The sequence below is a fragment of the Sinocyclocheilus rhinocerous genome, unplaced genomic scaffold (assembly GCF_001515625.1).
Source record: "Sinocyclocheilus rhinocerous isolate Xijiao unplaced genomic scaffold, SAMN03320098_v1.1 scaffold19, whole genome shotgun sequence".
In the NCBI taxonomy this organism is placed as follows: Eukaryota; Metazoa; Chordata; class Actinopteri; order Cypriniformes; family Cyprinidae; genus Sinocyclocheilus; species Sinocyclocheilus rhinocerous.
Window position 1 is genome coordinate 4156640 of NW_015638975.1, and position 17140 is coordinate 4173779.

General features: G+C 38.0%; 4 protein-coding genes across 6 annotated transcripts in view; 2 read left to right on the forward strand and 2 right to left on the reverse strand.

Annotated features, from left to right (window-relative positions):
• LOC107750632 (exocyst complex component 6B-like) overlaps positions 1–9303 on the reverse strand; it is a 39939-nt gene extending 30636 nt beyond the window's left edge. The window contains exon 1 of the mRNA XM_016566120.1: positions 9254–9303. Coding sequence (XP_016421606.1) covers positions 9254–9303 — 50 coding nt within the window. The remainder of the gene's footprint in view (positions 1–9253) is intronic.
• Positions 9304–10741: 1438 nt separating this feature from the next.
• badb (BCL2 associated agonist of cell death b) lies at positions 10742–13116 on the forward strand. 3 transcript variants are annotated; one of them, XM_016566163.1, is made up of 4 exons: positions 10742–10876; positions 11623–11768; positions 12038–12243; positions 12366–13115. In XM_016566163.1, the coding sequence occupies exons 2-4, from the start codon at positions 11630–11632 to the stop codon at positions 12477–12479; spliced, it is 459 nt and encodes a 152-aa protein (XP_016421649.1). In that variant the 5' UTR covers positions 10742–10876; positions 11623–11629; the 3' UTR covers positions 12480–13115. The 3 variants fall into 3 exon arrangements, with proteins under 3 accessions (XP_016421649.1, XP_016421647.1, XP_016421650.1); XM_016566161.1 differs by having other exon boundaries at positions 10743–10871; positions 12366–13113; XM_016566164.1 differs by lacking the exon at positions 10742–10876 and adding an exon at positions 10961–10996 and having other exon boundaries at positions 12366–13116.
• A 264-nt stretch (positions 13117–13380) lies between these two features.
• Positions 13381–14563, reverse strand: LOC107750633 (glyoxal reductase-like). Its single transcript, XM_016566121.1, has 2 exons — positions 14555–14563; positions 13381–14300 (listed from the first exon to the last, which is right to left on the reverse strand). The coding sequence occupies exons 1-2, from the start codon at positions 14561–14563 to the stop codon at positions 13569–13571; spliced, it is 741 nt and encodes a 246-aa protein (XP_016421607.1). The 3' UTR covers positions 13381–13568.
• Positions 14564–14921: 358 nt separating this feature from the next.
• majin (membrane anchored junction protein) lies at positions 14922–16092 on the forward strand. Its single transcript, XM_016566122.1, has 5 exons — positions 14922–14967; positions 15053–15128; positions 15573–15695; positions 15775–15803; positions 15952–16092. Exons 1-5 carry the CDS (start codon positions 14932–14934, stop codon positions 16090–16092), a joined length of 405 nt encoding a protein of 134 aa, XP_016421608.1. The 5' UTR covers positions 14922–14931.
• Positions 16093–17140: the final 1048 nt, after the last annotated feature.

Consider the following 17140-nt stretch of genomic DNA (forward strand, 5'->3'; position numbering starts at 1 on the left):
CATCCAGGTCACCAGTAGCAAACAATGGAGCGCGCTCTGCTGGACAAACTAAGTAATTACACCATTTCAAGCATTTTATCGGCGTTATATGTTCTGTAAAAAAAATTTCATATCGGCGGCATATTCGCCGATACCGATATATCGGCGACAGGCTCATATCGGCAAAACTATATATCGGTCAGGCTCTATTAAAAAGTCATAATTGTGAGTAGGGGTGCTCCGATTGATTGGCTACCGATCTCTATCGGCCGATAATCACGTTGGGATGTTTGATCGGCGGTCTCTAAAAAGGCCGATCTCAAGCTGATGACGCGTCTGCCGTGAGAGGTTTGGGACGACATGCAGCGGCACCGGATTAACACTGCACACAGCTGCGGTCCGTCAGTATGTTCCACGAGCGGTGCATCTGCAGCAGTGCAGAGATCGTTTCCACACAGAGTCTATGTTTGCTGCTGAATTAAAGTAACAGCGCATTGTTTGCAAATTAGTAACTGCACTTATTAATGCAAAACAATAGAAATTTTATCATATTATATATATATATATATTTATTCCATGGTCTGTCTGAATACTGGATTCTGATTGGCAGGCAGGTATGCAGTATAATGCACAGGTAGTTCCTAGTCAGTTTAATCACCTTTCCATATTAATGTACTGCTTTAAATGATGCACACTAACCAACACACATCACTCGCACACACACACACAGAGAGAGAGAGAGAGAGTGATGGTCATTCTGATGGTCCTGAGGCTCCACAAACAGACTAACCAGACTAACACGACTAACAATAACCAGCCTCAGGACACTGACACCCTCATCCACAGAATTCGGCCCAACCAAATGATTCATGCACAAAAAGAAATCTACCTAGCTTATTGGAACAAAACAACACAAAATCAAAGTAAACTGCAATGCTATTTGGCCCTAAAGAGAGATTACACAACAGCAGAATATCTGAGCACAGTCAGAGATCACAAACTGAGAAAAAACGTGACACGGTAGGCTACAGACTCAGTGACCACAGCCTGGCTATAGAGAGAGGCAGATACAGAAAGAGCTGGCTGCCCAGAGAGAGCAGGTTATGCATGTACTTTACCAAGGAGAAATAGAAACAGAGCTACACTTCATAACCACCTGCTGTAACTATAATGACATTCGAAAACAGATCTTTCCCAAATTTGAAATTATTTAGAGAGAGAGAGAGAGAGAGAGAGAGAGAGAGATCGCAGATTGCGCTGCACACAAACTTGTTGTCAACGCTTCCCCGTGATTTTTATTAATAAAATAGCCTAGATACTAGATCGCTACATTATATTCCTCAGCAGCGATGGTAAAATGGCTGTTTTTGAAGTAATTGTTTGTAAAGAGAGACACGCAGCACGCAGGTACACACAATATCTCTCTCTCTCTCGATCGATAATTAATTGAAATACATGTTATAATTCATTCAAATAAATGTGATCTTACCGCACTATTTCATCTCAGTGTCTGATTTGAAGCAGACAGAATGCTAGAGCTAACGTGCCGTAACTGACAAAATTATTTTTACCCATTCGGTCAAATATTGCGCTGTAAAGAGAAATACTAGTTTTAACTTGTCTATAACTTGGCAAATTACCATGGAATAAGCGGGATAATAAACGGCTAACCATGCATTAAAGGATTTTAAATGCACTTCGCGGCGGCAACCAAATCCTTTAATGCACGGCTAACCGTTGATTATCCCTTACATATGTCATATCTCTCTGAAATTATAAGAATACTGCACATAGTAATCTCTGAGTTAAAGGGGTCATATGATGTTGCTAAAAAGAACATTATTTTGTGTATTTGGTTTTGTCAGTAATATGTGAACGATTCTTGCATTGCAGGCTGATTTAAGGAGTGCCCCTAAATATTCTGCTTGTGCTCCTAAAAATTTTCAGTCAGGGGCTACAGTGCTCCTAGTAAAAATAGTTAGTCTGGAGCCCTGTAAAGTCACAGAAATGTAGCTTCCTAGGTAGCTTACAGCTCAGGGCCCAATTGCAAGAAATGTCTAAAGTTAAGAAAACTGGAATAATAAAAAAAGAATACAAGAAAAACCAGTTATATAACAGAAACTAAAGAAAGTGTATTGTCATAAAGGGTTTTTATAACTAAAGGGGTTTCTTGCAAATAGCTGCAGACCTCTGCTCCAGTATTGGCACCCTAAAGGTGGAGATCCATAAGTGATTTCCTTCATCATCAAGGGTATTGTTTGCAGGTTAACTGTGTGTGATTGCAGCTCTGTTGTAAAGGTCATAGGTTGCCAGTCTGAAGATTCCCCACTGTTCAGCAAGTAAACAGAACGAAATGGAGAAGAGGCGAGACAACTGATTGGTGGCTTGTGGAATGAATGCCAACTTCCAACTGTGAACATTGTGTGTGCATGCTTTTGTGCTTCCAGATTGGTTAAAATGTATAACTTTAGTTGCCTCATCACTATTAATATTACTTACATAGGGTTAGGTGTTAGTTCTAAATCCCAAGCCACATCTAGGGACCAGAATATCATGCAGACATAGACTTTAAAGAGCCTAAACCACCTACCAATGAATAAAATATGAAAATGTAGCTCATCACATATATATAACCAAATATTTTTACAATATTTTCTTTTAATGCAAGCCATGGAAATCCTATGAAACATTGATACAGTTCTCTGCCTCTGTTCTTTAAATAAGCAGCCTTTGAGAAATGTTTCAACACGATAATTGCTAAGCTAGTTCATGCATTCATGACCTCTAGACTGGACTATTGTAATGCACTGCTAGGTGGTTGTCCTCTATATAAATAAAGGTGACTTGACTTGACTTGACTAAAGTGCTGTGAAGTGTTTGTTCGAAATTCCTTAGGTGGATGCAGGAGAGAGTCCAAAATATTTACAACATTCCTCTTGACATAATTGGAACGAAGAACTGTGTTTCCAAAGCTTCAGTCCTCTCTTCCTTTTTGAAGTGGTTAATCACCCTACAGGGGTCAAGACAGCAACTGCCTACACGAAGTCCAGGAAATCAAGGACATTGAAAATACACAGAACTTTTAAACTTTTAAACAGAAACAAGAGAAATAGGATGAGGGAGAGAGAGAGAGAGTCTGCGACTGATGAGTCAGTATTTGTAGAACAAACAGTCAAGTGTCTAGCATGTGACAAAAAACCTGACTACTCATTCCTGGTACTCTGAGATGCACACTTTTACATACACACACACTGAAGAAATGTACAGCCCATAGTCAAGACTAAATATTATTCCTTCAGATTTTCTTACATTTGAGATCTAAAGGATGATTTATACTTCTGCGTCAGACCTATGCCGTAGGCTATGCTTCAGTTTTCATTTATACTTCTGCGTCGTTGTCCGTGTCGACGTGCAGTACACATGCAAACCGCTACTCTGCAGTGTCCACGGGAATGTTGCTGGTGTAACCCGCAGTACCACGGCAAAAGCCGAAGACTTATTCTTTGCTTTGTTTTATTTTATATAAGGAGGTGTAACATTACAATATATTAAAGTGCACATAAACACACACAAAACTCAAGTACATACGGAGGGAGGGGTTCTAGCAGACCAATCACAGCGCTTGCGGTCCGTGTAGCATTGACGTGCTGTTAGATTTTTGGAGAGGTGCACATCTACGGCGTAGGGTGTGTGTGTCTATGCGTAGGCTACGGCGTAGGTTCGATGCAGAAGTATAAATTGGGCTTAAGGGCCACATACACACTGCAGTTTAATATGGTTGTCAGTCACTGCTTATTAATTTTATATACTTGTGGCACTAGTATGAGTCATGTTACTGAATTATAAAACATTCAGTAACTATACACAAACGAGCCAAAAATGATTAATCAGACACCAACACTGCACAGCAATACTACTAAAAAGCTAAACATTATAATTGCAACAATTGTGTTACAGGAAACAGAATGTTACTCATTTGTAGAAACAGGAATTACTAACCTATTTGACAATTTTCTGTTTATGTATTTCTAGTCAATTTTCCATGAAGACAAAATGCAATTGACCCTTCGCAGGGAATTAATTGACAGGCGAAGTGACCAATCATAACGTAGAATCTGCCATTTTTGTCCAACAAACAAACCAGACAGGAGAGTAGATTAACATTGGTGGACTTGAACTTGAAAAATGGACACACCATTTTTCAAGTTCAAGTCGACCAACGTTAATCTATAATGTCTTTAATTGATGTCTTTCCACGGTTGAAACAAGATACCTTCTGATGTTCATTCATGTTTATTTCATGCTATAACTAGCAAAGAGGAAGAGATGAGTGGTTCATGTGATGCTTGAACTGAGACGCTACTTCAATCCATCACAACATTTATTGTTTGACTTTCTTTAAAAAAAATTTAAAAAAAGACAAAATTTGAAAGCTGCGACTGTTTCATACCTAAAGCAACCTGCTCTTGTCTTGTCTGTCGGTGCGTTGCCAGTGTCCTCTTTGCTCCGCAATGTATTTTTCACTGTGTGAGAACATGATGTGTGGCGTGAAAGCACCATGGCTTGTCAGACATAGCAACAGTAACTAATAGGGGCAGGTCTTTGCGAAGAGTCAATTTAATATTTTCATATTTATAATGTTGCAACCCCTATGCTACCCTCAGTTTGAAAACCTCTGAATTGGTGGATTTGCTTTCATAGCAACACTCAAAACCCAAAACTAAAGACCAAAACTGCAAAAGAAGAAATGCAAAAGATTTATCTTTATAACTAAATGGTTGTTCACTTTTAACCAGGCAGACTGAAATGGGTTTAAGCAAGCAGGAATCTCCCTAAAAGCATATGGAAGCATATAGGTAGCGAAATTCAATTTAAAATGCAATCAAACGTTCGTTCGAACGACCGATCGAACGACTATCCGAACGTCTTGAGCTTTGAGTGTCTTACACTGCGGGTGACGCACGTGACGCCAGCGTCTTGAAATTAGCTGGTGTTTAAACATTTAAGGAGCCAAGCTGCTGTGTAAAGACTATAAATGGACATTACAAGCATTACAATAATGATATTTTATACCTAAAATAATACTCAACCATTTCCTGCCTCCTGCTGTACTTCCCTGAATAAGTATTTAAAGGTGTTGTAGGCTAATAAGTCGTTCTGAGTGGTCAGCTCGGAATGCATTTTCAAATTGAATTTTGCTACAAATATCCCACGGCGTCATGATGAAAATGCAATCCTAAGTGTTCTGTTAGTCTAAATGCATTTAGGACAAATAGCATTTAAATGATCATTTTGCTACCATTTCTGCTTGGACATGTTACACATATCAAATCAATTTGTGTTATTTTCATTTTAATTTCGCAACTTATAAAGCGTTCAAATGTGCGTGCAATTTACATATTAAGACTACTGTTGGAAATGGCAAATGTAAATTATAAAATTTAATTTTCATTTTACTTTTGCACCAAACTTTGCACGTATCAGAATGAGCTTTATTGCCAGGTATGTTTACACATACAAGGAATTTGTTTTCCATAAAAGCAAAGCACTTCTGTGCCATCTTAAAGTTGAGGTACAATGGAAGTAGCAACAGATCATTTCTCCTGTATTGTGATAAGAGTTAAAGGGTATGGTGCGATTTCAATTTTTCCTTTCTCTTTGGAGTGTTACAAGCTCTTGGTGCGCTGTGGATCACCGGATCGGCTTTCACCGTGGACAAAGCAGAGTCCAGCCCGGGGTCGTCACATGTGGTTGCCGCAAGGCCCCAATCAGAACGCTCTGGATAGTTGGCCAATCAGAGCACACCTCGCTTTTTCAGACCGATGAGCTTTGTAAAAATCGACACGTTTCAGAAAGGCGGGGCATAGAGGAGAAACAATAATGTACAGTATGTGGAAAATAATGTGTTTTTTGAACCTTAAACCGCATAAACACATTTCATTACACCAAATACACAAAATAATGTTCTTTTTAGCAACATCATATGACCCCTTTAAACAGGTTATCAAAAAGGAAAAAATGCAGGGTGGGACTTGGCTCTATCCATCAGTTTTTGATTGGATGGAGGCAGATTTGAATGTGAGCTAGCAGTCGATTGTAAGGGGTGGGTTTAGAATACTTCACCAGCAACAAGTCTGACGTTTCACCGCCGGAACATCAAGTTAGGACATTTTGATTGTTCACAATTTGATCAAAAATGTGCATTTAGACAATAGATAAGGTGAATTTCCATTTCATGGCAATTTTAGAACTACCAGATATCTTGGGATGGATGAATGGACCAAGGAATAGCAGACTGATTTTTCTTTCTTCTATGTGTACATCATACTACAGGGCTTAACCATAGGAATGTAATCACAAGTCCTGACGTGTGTGCACATTATGACACAGCCAATCACTTCTTCTATAGAGCGTTGAAATCTACTTGTACACTACAGACTGCATAAAGCAATTTCTAATACTAGCCATAACCAGTCCATTTATATGAAATGATCAAAATAATCAAATAATTATAGTCTGGGCTGAGCAGGAGTGGAGGCAGCACAGTCTGGGGAAACTGACTCACTAAGGCAGACCAACCCAGGCTTTGTCAGCGTTCTCTCTCTGATATAAACACACATTTCAGACCTAGAGCCCCAGAAGTCTTGTATGATCTGTCTTCATGTGAGGCCAAATATAGTACGCACTCACACACTTAGGAGTCTCATTTAAATACTATGTGATTACAAGCCTGTGCACATGAGAAAGGAAAACATGTTGCATGAGACATCAACTATCACATGGACACAATATAACACAAACAGCCCATGGTACAAATGCTGATGCCAATTTACGCCATTTCTACTAACAAAACACACACTGTTTTTTGTGAAAAACAGGTCACATTCGCTGACAGCTGTGCCACAAAAAGCAGAAAATTTCAGCCTTCAGAAAGAAGTACTAAAATAGAGATATGAGGATGTTAAACCTGTTTATAGCAACAGATTAAAAGTAACCCACTATCAAATGTATCCAATCTTAAAATGAGAGGCATTTAAAAATGGCAACAAAAAAACAGACATCTAAATTAAGGAGATAAGAAAAAAGACAGCGGAAATGATGATCAGGAGCCAGAGGGTCCTGTTTCACAAGTTTCAGCCCAAAAAAAATGCTGTTATCAATTAGCTTGTTTACAGTTTATTGAGCCTTGTCTGGCAATGTATTGTGCCATCCATTACAAGGCATCTAAAAGCACATCAGAATGCGAGAGGCCCTGCACTGTCCTTTGGAAACACAGAGAGAACACACAGTCCATTAGCTCCACACAGCCAATTAGCAAACAAGAGTGATGTACCCTTGCTTTATTACACAACTTGACCTTACAGTATGATACATGGGAAGTCTCTGCATTACTTGATGTCCTTCCAATGTGCAGCAACCCTCTACATTGCATATGCGACTAAATCTTCACTCTGGGCGACTAAATGATGTCTAATATTAGCCAATGGCTAATAAATTATCAGATTTTACTCGCCAGTGTGTGAGTTGGAGGCTGAGTATATGATTAGCACAGATATATTTTCACTCACAGAACACTTCTGACTGAGTGCTTAAGAGTTTCACTCTCCGTCAGGGATGGGCGGATCGATCCTTGAGCATCGATACTTTCGATACTGGTGTTGTATCAAAAGGATCGATCCTCACATAAAAATATCGATTCTAAAGTGCATTTTTTAATTTTATTTATTTATCAAGAAATTTGGTGCATAAAAAAAGCTTCTTAGCGAATAATTGTGTTGGATAGAACCATTTCTCCTGCTCATCGGAACACACGCAAATGCTGAAAGACAGAACCAATCAATCACAGACAGCGTTCGCTGCTGACGCATGGCTCAGAGTGCTTGTTCAAATAGGGCTGCGTTTACCAAAAACATCAGAAGCATAAGTAGATCTTAAGAAACCATTGCCACATTATTACATTAGCCTACAAAACATTGTTACTATATATAAAATTAATTCTGAAAAATGTATCACGGTTTCCACATAAATATGAAGCAGCAATAATAATAAATTATTATTATTTATAATTAAATTGTTTCTTGAGCAGCAAATGATACTAGAATGATTTCTGAAGGATCATGTGACACTGAAGACTGGAGTAATGGCTGCAGAAAATTCAGCTTTGATCACAGATGCATTTTAAATCACATTTTAAAATATATTAAAATAGAAAAATCGTCCCTGTTTTGATTTCAGCAAATCAGTTCCAGCGAAGGCGCACAACCTGATTAATATTCATGAATCCAGTAGCTCATTAATCCTTAGTGCATTTTTATATTGTTCTTATTAGTAGAATTCGTATAATATTAACAATAATAATATCTTATCAGTGTTATTGTTGTTTTGTTTTTTTTACAGGAACACTGAATGACCAAAAAAAGCACCAGCACCAGTCCTAAGTTCATGGTTACCCTAGAGAACAAACACAGCGCCCAGAGAGAAAGAGAGAGGGAAAAGACTGGAGCTTTTACTTCCGGTATTACTGTTGAACGATTCTTTACGGCAAAATACGTTTTAGAGTGGACAAAACAACATTGTATTTATCTATAATACGTTAATGAATACATATGGAGGAGAGGTTAAATTTAAAAGTCCCTTTTTATTATACAATTATGAACTTTTTATACCTGTGTCACAATATAAAAAGCAAATTAAATTCAGGCTATTTAATGAGGGAAAATGTGTTCAGTCAGGTAATTACTGAATATATGACACTACGTGAGAATTTTGATGCTAATTATTACAACCCCTGCCCTGCGTAATATGTCTCGGCGCTCGCCATCTTCCATATCCTCGCGACGCGCAATAGAGAACAAACACAGCGCCCAGAGAGAGAGAGAGGGAAAAGACTGGAGCTTTTACTTCCGGTATTACTGTTGAACGATTCTTTACGGCAAAATACGTTTTAGAGTGGACAAAACAACATTGTATTTATCTACAATAGTGTCACAATATAAAAAGCAAATTAAATTCAGGCTATTTAATGAGGGAAAATGTGTTCAGTCAGGTAATGACTGAATATATGACACTACGTGAGAATTTTGATGCTAATTATTACAACCCCTGCCCTAAGTAATATCAACTCAAAACACAAACCCTGCATTGCAAGACAGCGACATCTTGTGTTTCATGTAGCTACCAAACACACCACCATTAATAGTTATTAAACGTGACATGGACATAATTCAATTCAGGACATAAAAATCTAAAAATGACCAAAACATTAAATATGTACCTCTCACGCAGGATTCGCTCGTGCTCTGCCGCTGTCTCGGCGCTCGCCATCTTCCATATCCTCGCGACGCGCACTAGAGAACAAACACAGCGCCCAGAGAGAAAGAGAGAGGGAAAAGACTGGAGCTTTTACTTCCGGTATTACTGTTGAACGATTCTTTACGGCAAAATACGTTTTAGAGTGGACAAAACAACATTGTATTTATCTATAATACGTTAATGAATACATATGGAGGAGAGGTTAAATTTAAAAGTCCCTTTTTATTATACAATTATGAACTTTTTATACCTGTGTCACAATATAAAAAGCAAATTAAATTCAGGCTATTTAATGAGGGAAAATGTGTTCAGTCAGGTAATTACTGAATATATGACACTACGTGAGAATTTTGATGCTAATTATTACAACCCCTGCCCTGCGTAATATCAACTCAAAACACAAACCCGCAATGCAAGACAGCGACATCTTGTGTTTCATGTAGCTACCAAACACACCACCATTAATAGTTATTAAACGTGACATGGACATAATTCAATTCAGGACATAAAAATCTAAAAATGACCAAAACATTAAATATGTACCCAGTAATTAAATTGCTTTCCTTCTCATAATTATATTTTATTTATTAGATATTAATATAATAATATAATTATTTATTATAATTATATTTCTATTCAACTCTAGTTTTTTTCAATTCAAGTTTATTTGTATAGATAGCCTAAACTTTTCACGATACCAATCGTTGCAAAGCAGCTTTACAGAAAATATTAAGTTTCTACATTATATTTAGGAGTAGGTTATTAGCAATATTCCTATTAGGAATATTCCTTTTAACACTGAAGATAGTCCAGCAAGGACTGAAACGTTTGCTTTTGTGTGTGTGTGTGTGTGTGTGTGTGTGTGTGTGCAGTCACTTTTTTGTTTGTGCACTTTAGTTTTTGTTGTCACCTTCATGTAAATGTTCAGGAATACATTTTTGTTCAAAGGACCTTTAACTTTGCATTTCGTTTGGTGTGCGGATTTTTTGCCTTTGCCTTTTTGTATTTTTCTCTATTGATTTAATCTACGCACCCAATTATAAACATTTTCTTTTTATTTTACTTAATTAGCGCAGAAGTTTTTCCTATTTTTTCCCAGTAATTTTATTGCATCATTATCGCAGTCATTATCATAAAAGCAAACGTTTTATCATTATCGATTTATTTTCAATGCCACTATTGACTGACATTAATTTCTGAATAATAACCGTTGTCCATAGCAAAAACTCTTTAACTGCCACTCTCCTGATAAACGAAAATAAAAATAATAAAATTATTTCAAGTCATCCATTTTTCATATTCATTTATTTGGTAAATGAGGGTCCATTCTTTTTAAAGTGGTTTTCTATAAAAAATTATTTAGGGCTGAAACGTTTAATAAATACAACAACGCCTGTGTTTATTTCAATGAATGTGTTATTCTTTACAAGTGTCCTGCACTGTGGGAGTTGGAGGTGATTTGCTGTTGCGCTTCTACTCCCCACATCACGGGTGCGTGTCAGGACCGCAGCAGGAATCCAAAACACAGACCCATATCACCCGGAAGACTGTAAGCAGGACGCCGACAGACTCCAAAATCGGGAGGGTAACTCGATAGTTTAAATATTAATAATTAAACAAATACACGACGCGATTTTGAAAACACTACAAAGCAGGGCTGAAACTTTTTTTTTTTTTTAAGTTATCAACCCGCGGTCGTCGGACGGTAAAGTTACAACCTCTGTTTAAGGGTTTTGGGTGGCACTGAGCCTCAAAGTTGTAAACAGAAGTTTCCTCTTGATCCCCGTTTTTATATGTGACCGTGTGAGATTACAACCGTATCTTGAAATGTAATAATTATGACACGTAACTCGATAAGCATAAGTAGTTAGCATTTGCAGAACTAAATTTAAAAAACCTGGTATTGGTAATACTGTTATTGTTATGTTTATTGTCAGATAATGCAGGTTATTTCTTTGAAATCAGCTTTGAGAAATACGTCTGTGGTCAGGTTTCACTATAAACGATCGCGTCGAGAAAGTCTGTCTGAGTTCAGACCATAACACTGGTTTGTTTGTTTTTTTTGGTGGTGGCTCAAGAGTGAAATACTGCGCAACAGTGTTGCCTATATTAATCAAGCAGTATTGCACTGTTTGCCTCATCTTTACCGGTAGCTTATTAGGTTATATTGTTGATCCTGACTCTGCTCTTAGTTGATCTGTTTGAGGATAAGCTATTTCATAATGTGAAATAACACACAAACAGCAACATGTTTCCATTTACCTAAACAGCATATTTAGAAATGCGCATAAATGAAAATGTAATTAATCAAGTTTTTCTTTTAACTTGCAGTTTAATCATGGCACAAATGTTCAGTATCTCTGACAATGAGTCAGAGACCGAGACATCAGAAGACTGTGAGGAATCAGGCCAGGTGAAAAATAACAGTGGATCACCACAGAGAAAGCAGCATCTCGCTGTGCCTGATAGGCTGAAAGGTGAGTCAGTCTCAAGGGCCTGTAGGATAGTTACAAGAACACACGTCATTTCTGTTGTATCCTGGATACACAGCACAGCAGACCACAATTACAAGCAAATACAAGAATGTAGTACATTGTACATTCAAAGGCACTCTGTGGTGGCATTGGTTTTAGCTTTTAAAACCAATAATGGATCAAATTTATTTCACATTAAGAGATACTTTAAATGTATTCTAACGTAAGGTCTGATCTGATCAGGTGTCATTCAATATCAAATGTCATTGTAGGAGAACAACTAGGGAGACACCGGAATCTTTCCATGAATGATGAGGACCTGCTGGAGACCGGGGCAGCAGATGAAGGCGATTTGGTTGGAGGTGATCCTTTCAGGCCTAGATCTCGCTCGGCTCCTCCTGCTTTGTGGGCAGCTAAGAAATATGGCCAACAGCTAAGGAGAATGAGTGATGAGTTTGACATCCTCCTTGATAAAGGGGTAAGGAAACCTAGTTCCATTAAGAATAGTGATCAACATGCAAGGTAAACTAAAACTCTGTTTTACCTACTTATTAAGCAATGGAAAATTCAAATGATTTTCTTATCTTGCATCTCTTACAGATGAAGAGGGTGAAGAGCGCAGGAACAACACGTCAGATGCGGCAGTCCCCCAGCTGGTTGGCCTTCCTTTGGAGTCACAAAGAGTCTGATGCTGAGTCGCGCCCCGCAGAGTGACTGACAGTGAATGAATGATGGAAGAAGAGAGAAAAGAGGACTACTGTACATAACAATTGGCGGCAGAAGAAAAGGATGCACTGCTGTGAAGAGATGGAATAATTCCATCGACTGGTTTTAAACCCTTTTCATGAACTGCACTGGGACCCTTGACTGTGGAAAAGCATTATCGGTTTCTCACTGGCATGTGCTAGCCCACAAAAATGACAAAACCGGAGAATCTCCCATTTTCCTTGAGCTCTGGGAATATTACGCAGTAAATCTCATGAATGTGAGAAAGCTGGATATCAGCTTGTTCAAATCATAGACTTTGAAGGTATTTTATTATACATTACCTGAATAAAATCGGTTTTTACTGTAAAGGGACTTTGGTCACTTTGAAGAATCCTTTTGCTTTATTACCATCTCATAAAAATCTACAGGAAGTTTCTACAACTAATAAGCACAAAAGCTTAAAAACAAGAATGGGTCTAAATACCCAAGAGAGCAGGGGACACAATCAAACATTACTGTTATTACTTGAACATAACAGATTTTCAATGCCTTGTAACTTTTCTATTAATTAAAAACAACATTTTATTGTGATGTTATTGTTTGTAACCAATATAGCCTACTAAGAATGAATAAATCACTTTCAGCAAGGTTGTTCTTCTTTCTGAAACGTAAAATGTAAGTACTGTTCTTCATGTAATAGAATTTGGCAATGTATCAAACTGCAGTTGTTTACTTGTGCATTAGTCACTCTCTACTCCTTTGTTTTATGTGAGGTGCAAATTGTAAACAGAGGTTGACCTTGGACATGCGGCTTAAAAAAAAATCCTGACACTATTACAGAGTTAACCAACTAAATACTCTATGGGAATTTGCTAATGCCTCAGTTGTTTTCAATTCTGGTTTAATATACTGTTTGCATCAGAACAACTCTCACAGTTCCCTTTCAAATGGTCAAGCAAAAGATAAAGTAGCAAGCTAACCATAAAATAAAGAGCCATGTAGATTATGCTGTGGGATGTAAATTTGTAAATCTGAACAACCTTGGAATTTCGGTAAATCAAAAATTCATTTTGAGTTTTTGTCAATGAGTTGTCTTTAAGACACTTGTGTTGGATCCCAGCAGAACTTCTCCCCGCAATCAAGAGCGGAGAGCTTTTCCACATCCTCCTCGCTAATCTCAAAGTCAAACAGACGCCCATTCTCCTCCACACGTTCTGGCTGACGCGATTTTGGCAGTACTGGAATGTTCTGTTGTACGGCCCACCTCAGCAACACTTGGGCTGATGTCTTCCCATACTTTTTTGCTAAATCCAGAACCACATGGTCTGATGGTAGAAGCCCTGTTCCAAGAGACGAGTATGCCTGAAAACACACCCCTCTTTCCTTGCAAAGTGCCCTCAGGTCCTTTTGAACCAGCTTTGGGTGGAACTCCACCTGAAGAACTGCTGGGGGCACTTTACAGCTCTTCAGTAGCTCCTGCATGTGCTCTACTGTGTAATTAGACACCCCAATGGCCCGAAATTTTCCTTCTGAGTAGAACTCCTCCAAGACTGTCCAGCTCTGAGCACGGTTTTCAGGGTTTCGTTTATCCCCCGCTGGCAGCCCTTGAGTACCTGGCCAATGAATAAGATATAGGTCAATGTAGCCCAATCCCAATTGCTCCAGGCTCCTCAGGCAACCATCTCTGGCTTTGGACCCCTGATCTTTGGGACCCAGTTTACTAGTAATAAAAACATCTTCTCGAGAGAGGCTATGCTTGGGCAGCAGGCAACAGAGGGCATGACCTAATTGTGCTTCATTATGGTACACTGCCGCAGTGTCCGCGCTCTTTTTCAACGTTCTAAAACAGTTGGCGCGAAATACTTGAGGCGTTACGGTAACTTATACTTTTGCCCCCGAGTGTTTATTAACCATGTCATTTCCATTTATAAATTTAAAAAAAAAAAATTTAAACGATTCTGTGTTGGTTTTATAAATTACAGAAACTCAGGGAATTGATCATTTGTCCTAGCAAGCTGGAGTTGTTTAGTAATCTGGATTTCTGTAAACTATACACATATAACGTTAAGCGTAAAACATACATTTATCATATAGGTAATACCATACTTCTTGTTTAATATTTTTCCAGTGAAGGTTCCATTTATACATAAATGAGTAACAATGTCAATCCAGGCATTTTCCTTCCCTGTACCTGAGACCAGATTATTTCAGGCTGGACAACAAGTCTTCAAATTCAAGATAAGAAGAGGAGACATGAGCAGGCAAGACCATACAAGCTTATTTTATTTGTTTAATATAAAGTATGCTATATTATTTTGAATACCTTTTCGATTTTTACCTTTACAATATACCTTTACAATATAGCCTACCTTTTGATATTAGTTAAAAAAGAGGTAATTTCTCTAGAAATAGCCTATCTGATTTGGATATTGTCTTTTATAGCGTTCATGCGGAAGAAATGCTGTATGGAGCGCTAGTCAGTGAGGAGCTGGAGGTTTTTTAAGACCAGGATTATCATTTTGGATTTGATTTAGTAAACCTTGGGAAGATTTCATTCCTAATCTGATTTTGTTTTGCAGAATGCTGTGCGTGCGGTACTTGCAAACCTGGATGGTCTTCACCCCTTCACCACCCAGCATTTCAACATTTTTCCCTGTATGCTTCTCTGAATTTAACTTTACCCAAAAATGAAATTGTCGTTCCAAACCTGTAGAGCTGTTATCTTTCTTCTGCAGATCACAGAAGACATTTTGAAGAATGTCAGGACCCAAACAGTTCTGGTTACCTTTGACTTCCATTTTATGGAAAAAAAACCGCTAAGACATTTTGTAAATAACATTTTTTTAATGTTCCACAGACGAAAAAAGTAATACATGAGGTTAAGTAAATAATAACCAAAGTTCCATTTTATTGAACTATCCCTTTAAATGTATGAAAGAACTCAGGGAGTCTTGACTTTGACTCTTTTTTTTAAATGTTTGTCATTTTAATAAAAACTGAACTGCTGTTGCATTCAGAGTCAGTTAAACTAAAGGTGATAACTACAATTTATACAAATAATGGACCATTACTTCCCTTGACAACACACCACACTTACAGACAAAAGTAAATGGGAACAAGTGTCCAAAATGAAGTTCATGAAAGAGGGTGTAAAACTGTCTCCATACCCCTTCCTAATCACGCTGTATGTGGAGTATCGTGAACCAGCCTTTCCATATGCAGGTGGGAGTCCTCTCAATATCACCTTTTCACTATGACACATGCTTTAAATTAACTATAGTCTTTGACTCTTGTTCAGCAGTGAAAAATACCAACGCCTGGAACACACCGGTGAGTGTCTTTTGTTAAATATTCATTTCTTAAGTTATGTTGAAATTATTTTGTGGTAAAAATTCCATACGTAATGTTTTGCCATGGTGCTTGATTCTTATCATTGTGATTGTCAGAAGCTGATGAAAGTAAATGTAAATGCCCACAGGAGAAACAGTCTATATTGAAAAGTCCACAGTGTGCTAGTGAGCCAATGAGGACAGACCAAACCACTGCAATGGATTATCCAGAAGAGGGCACTATGAACCAACACAAGGATAATAAGCAAACCCCAGAGTGCTTTCAGTAAGTGTGTTTATGTGCTGCATGAGGTAATAAATCAATGTCAAGTCTTGTCCTTCACCTATGCAAATCTGTCTTTCCCTCAAAGTGTATTTAGTTGTTTTTTTCCAACACTTGTAGTGTCATTTTAATACTTCTTTAAAGTCCTTGCTGGATGCATAATGTCACGATGCAACATAAATGGAAATAAAATAATAATGAATAAAACAACAATAGAACAGGCCCAAATTTCATCGCATGACTCATATACAGTAAACAGATGCCAATCATTTAAAAGGCCATTCAGAGTGATGATGAAACCAAGCCATACAATTATAGGATGGTGTTTATAAATACGTTTCATGTGACCTTGCTGTCAGACAGACACAAGGAGACATTTGTGGGATTTTCCACTTTGTTTTCAGTGATGGTTGATAAGCTGATAAGATTGCTGACCCGAGTGATGAGGTGTTGAGTCACATGCAGCAGTTATGAAACAGCAGAGCAGAGGAGCCTGAGCATGGGGCGCAATCTCAATGAAGCTGTCACTCAATCTGCAGGCAGAACATAATAATTTAGCTGTTAAAATAACATCCCATCTCATCCAATTCCTCCGCATAGAAAGAGATGCACAAATCAATAAGCCAGCGGCGAACAGAATTTGACATGTACTTTTAATTCCGTCATGGTGAGTGTCTTTTGTTAAATATTCATTTCTTAAGTTATGTTGAAATTATTTTGTGGTAAAAATTCCATACGTAATGTTTTGCCATGGTGCTTGATTCCTATCATTGTGGTTGTCAGAAGCTGATGAAAGTAAATGTAAATGCCCACAGGAGAAACAGTCTATATTGAAAAGTCCACAGTGTGCTAGTGACCCAATGAGGACAGACCAAACCACTGCAATGGATTATCCAGAAGAGGGCACTATGAACCAACACAAGGATAATAAGCAAACCCCAGAGTGCTTTCAGTAAGTGTGTTTATGTGCTGCATGAGGTAATAAATCAATGTCAAGTCTTGTCCTTCACCAATGCAAATCTGTCTTTCCCTCAAAGTGTATTTAGTTGTTTTTT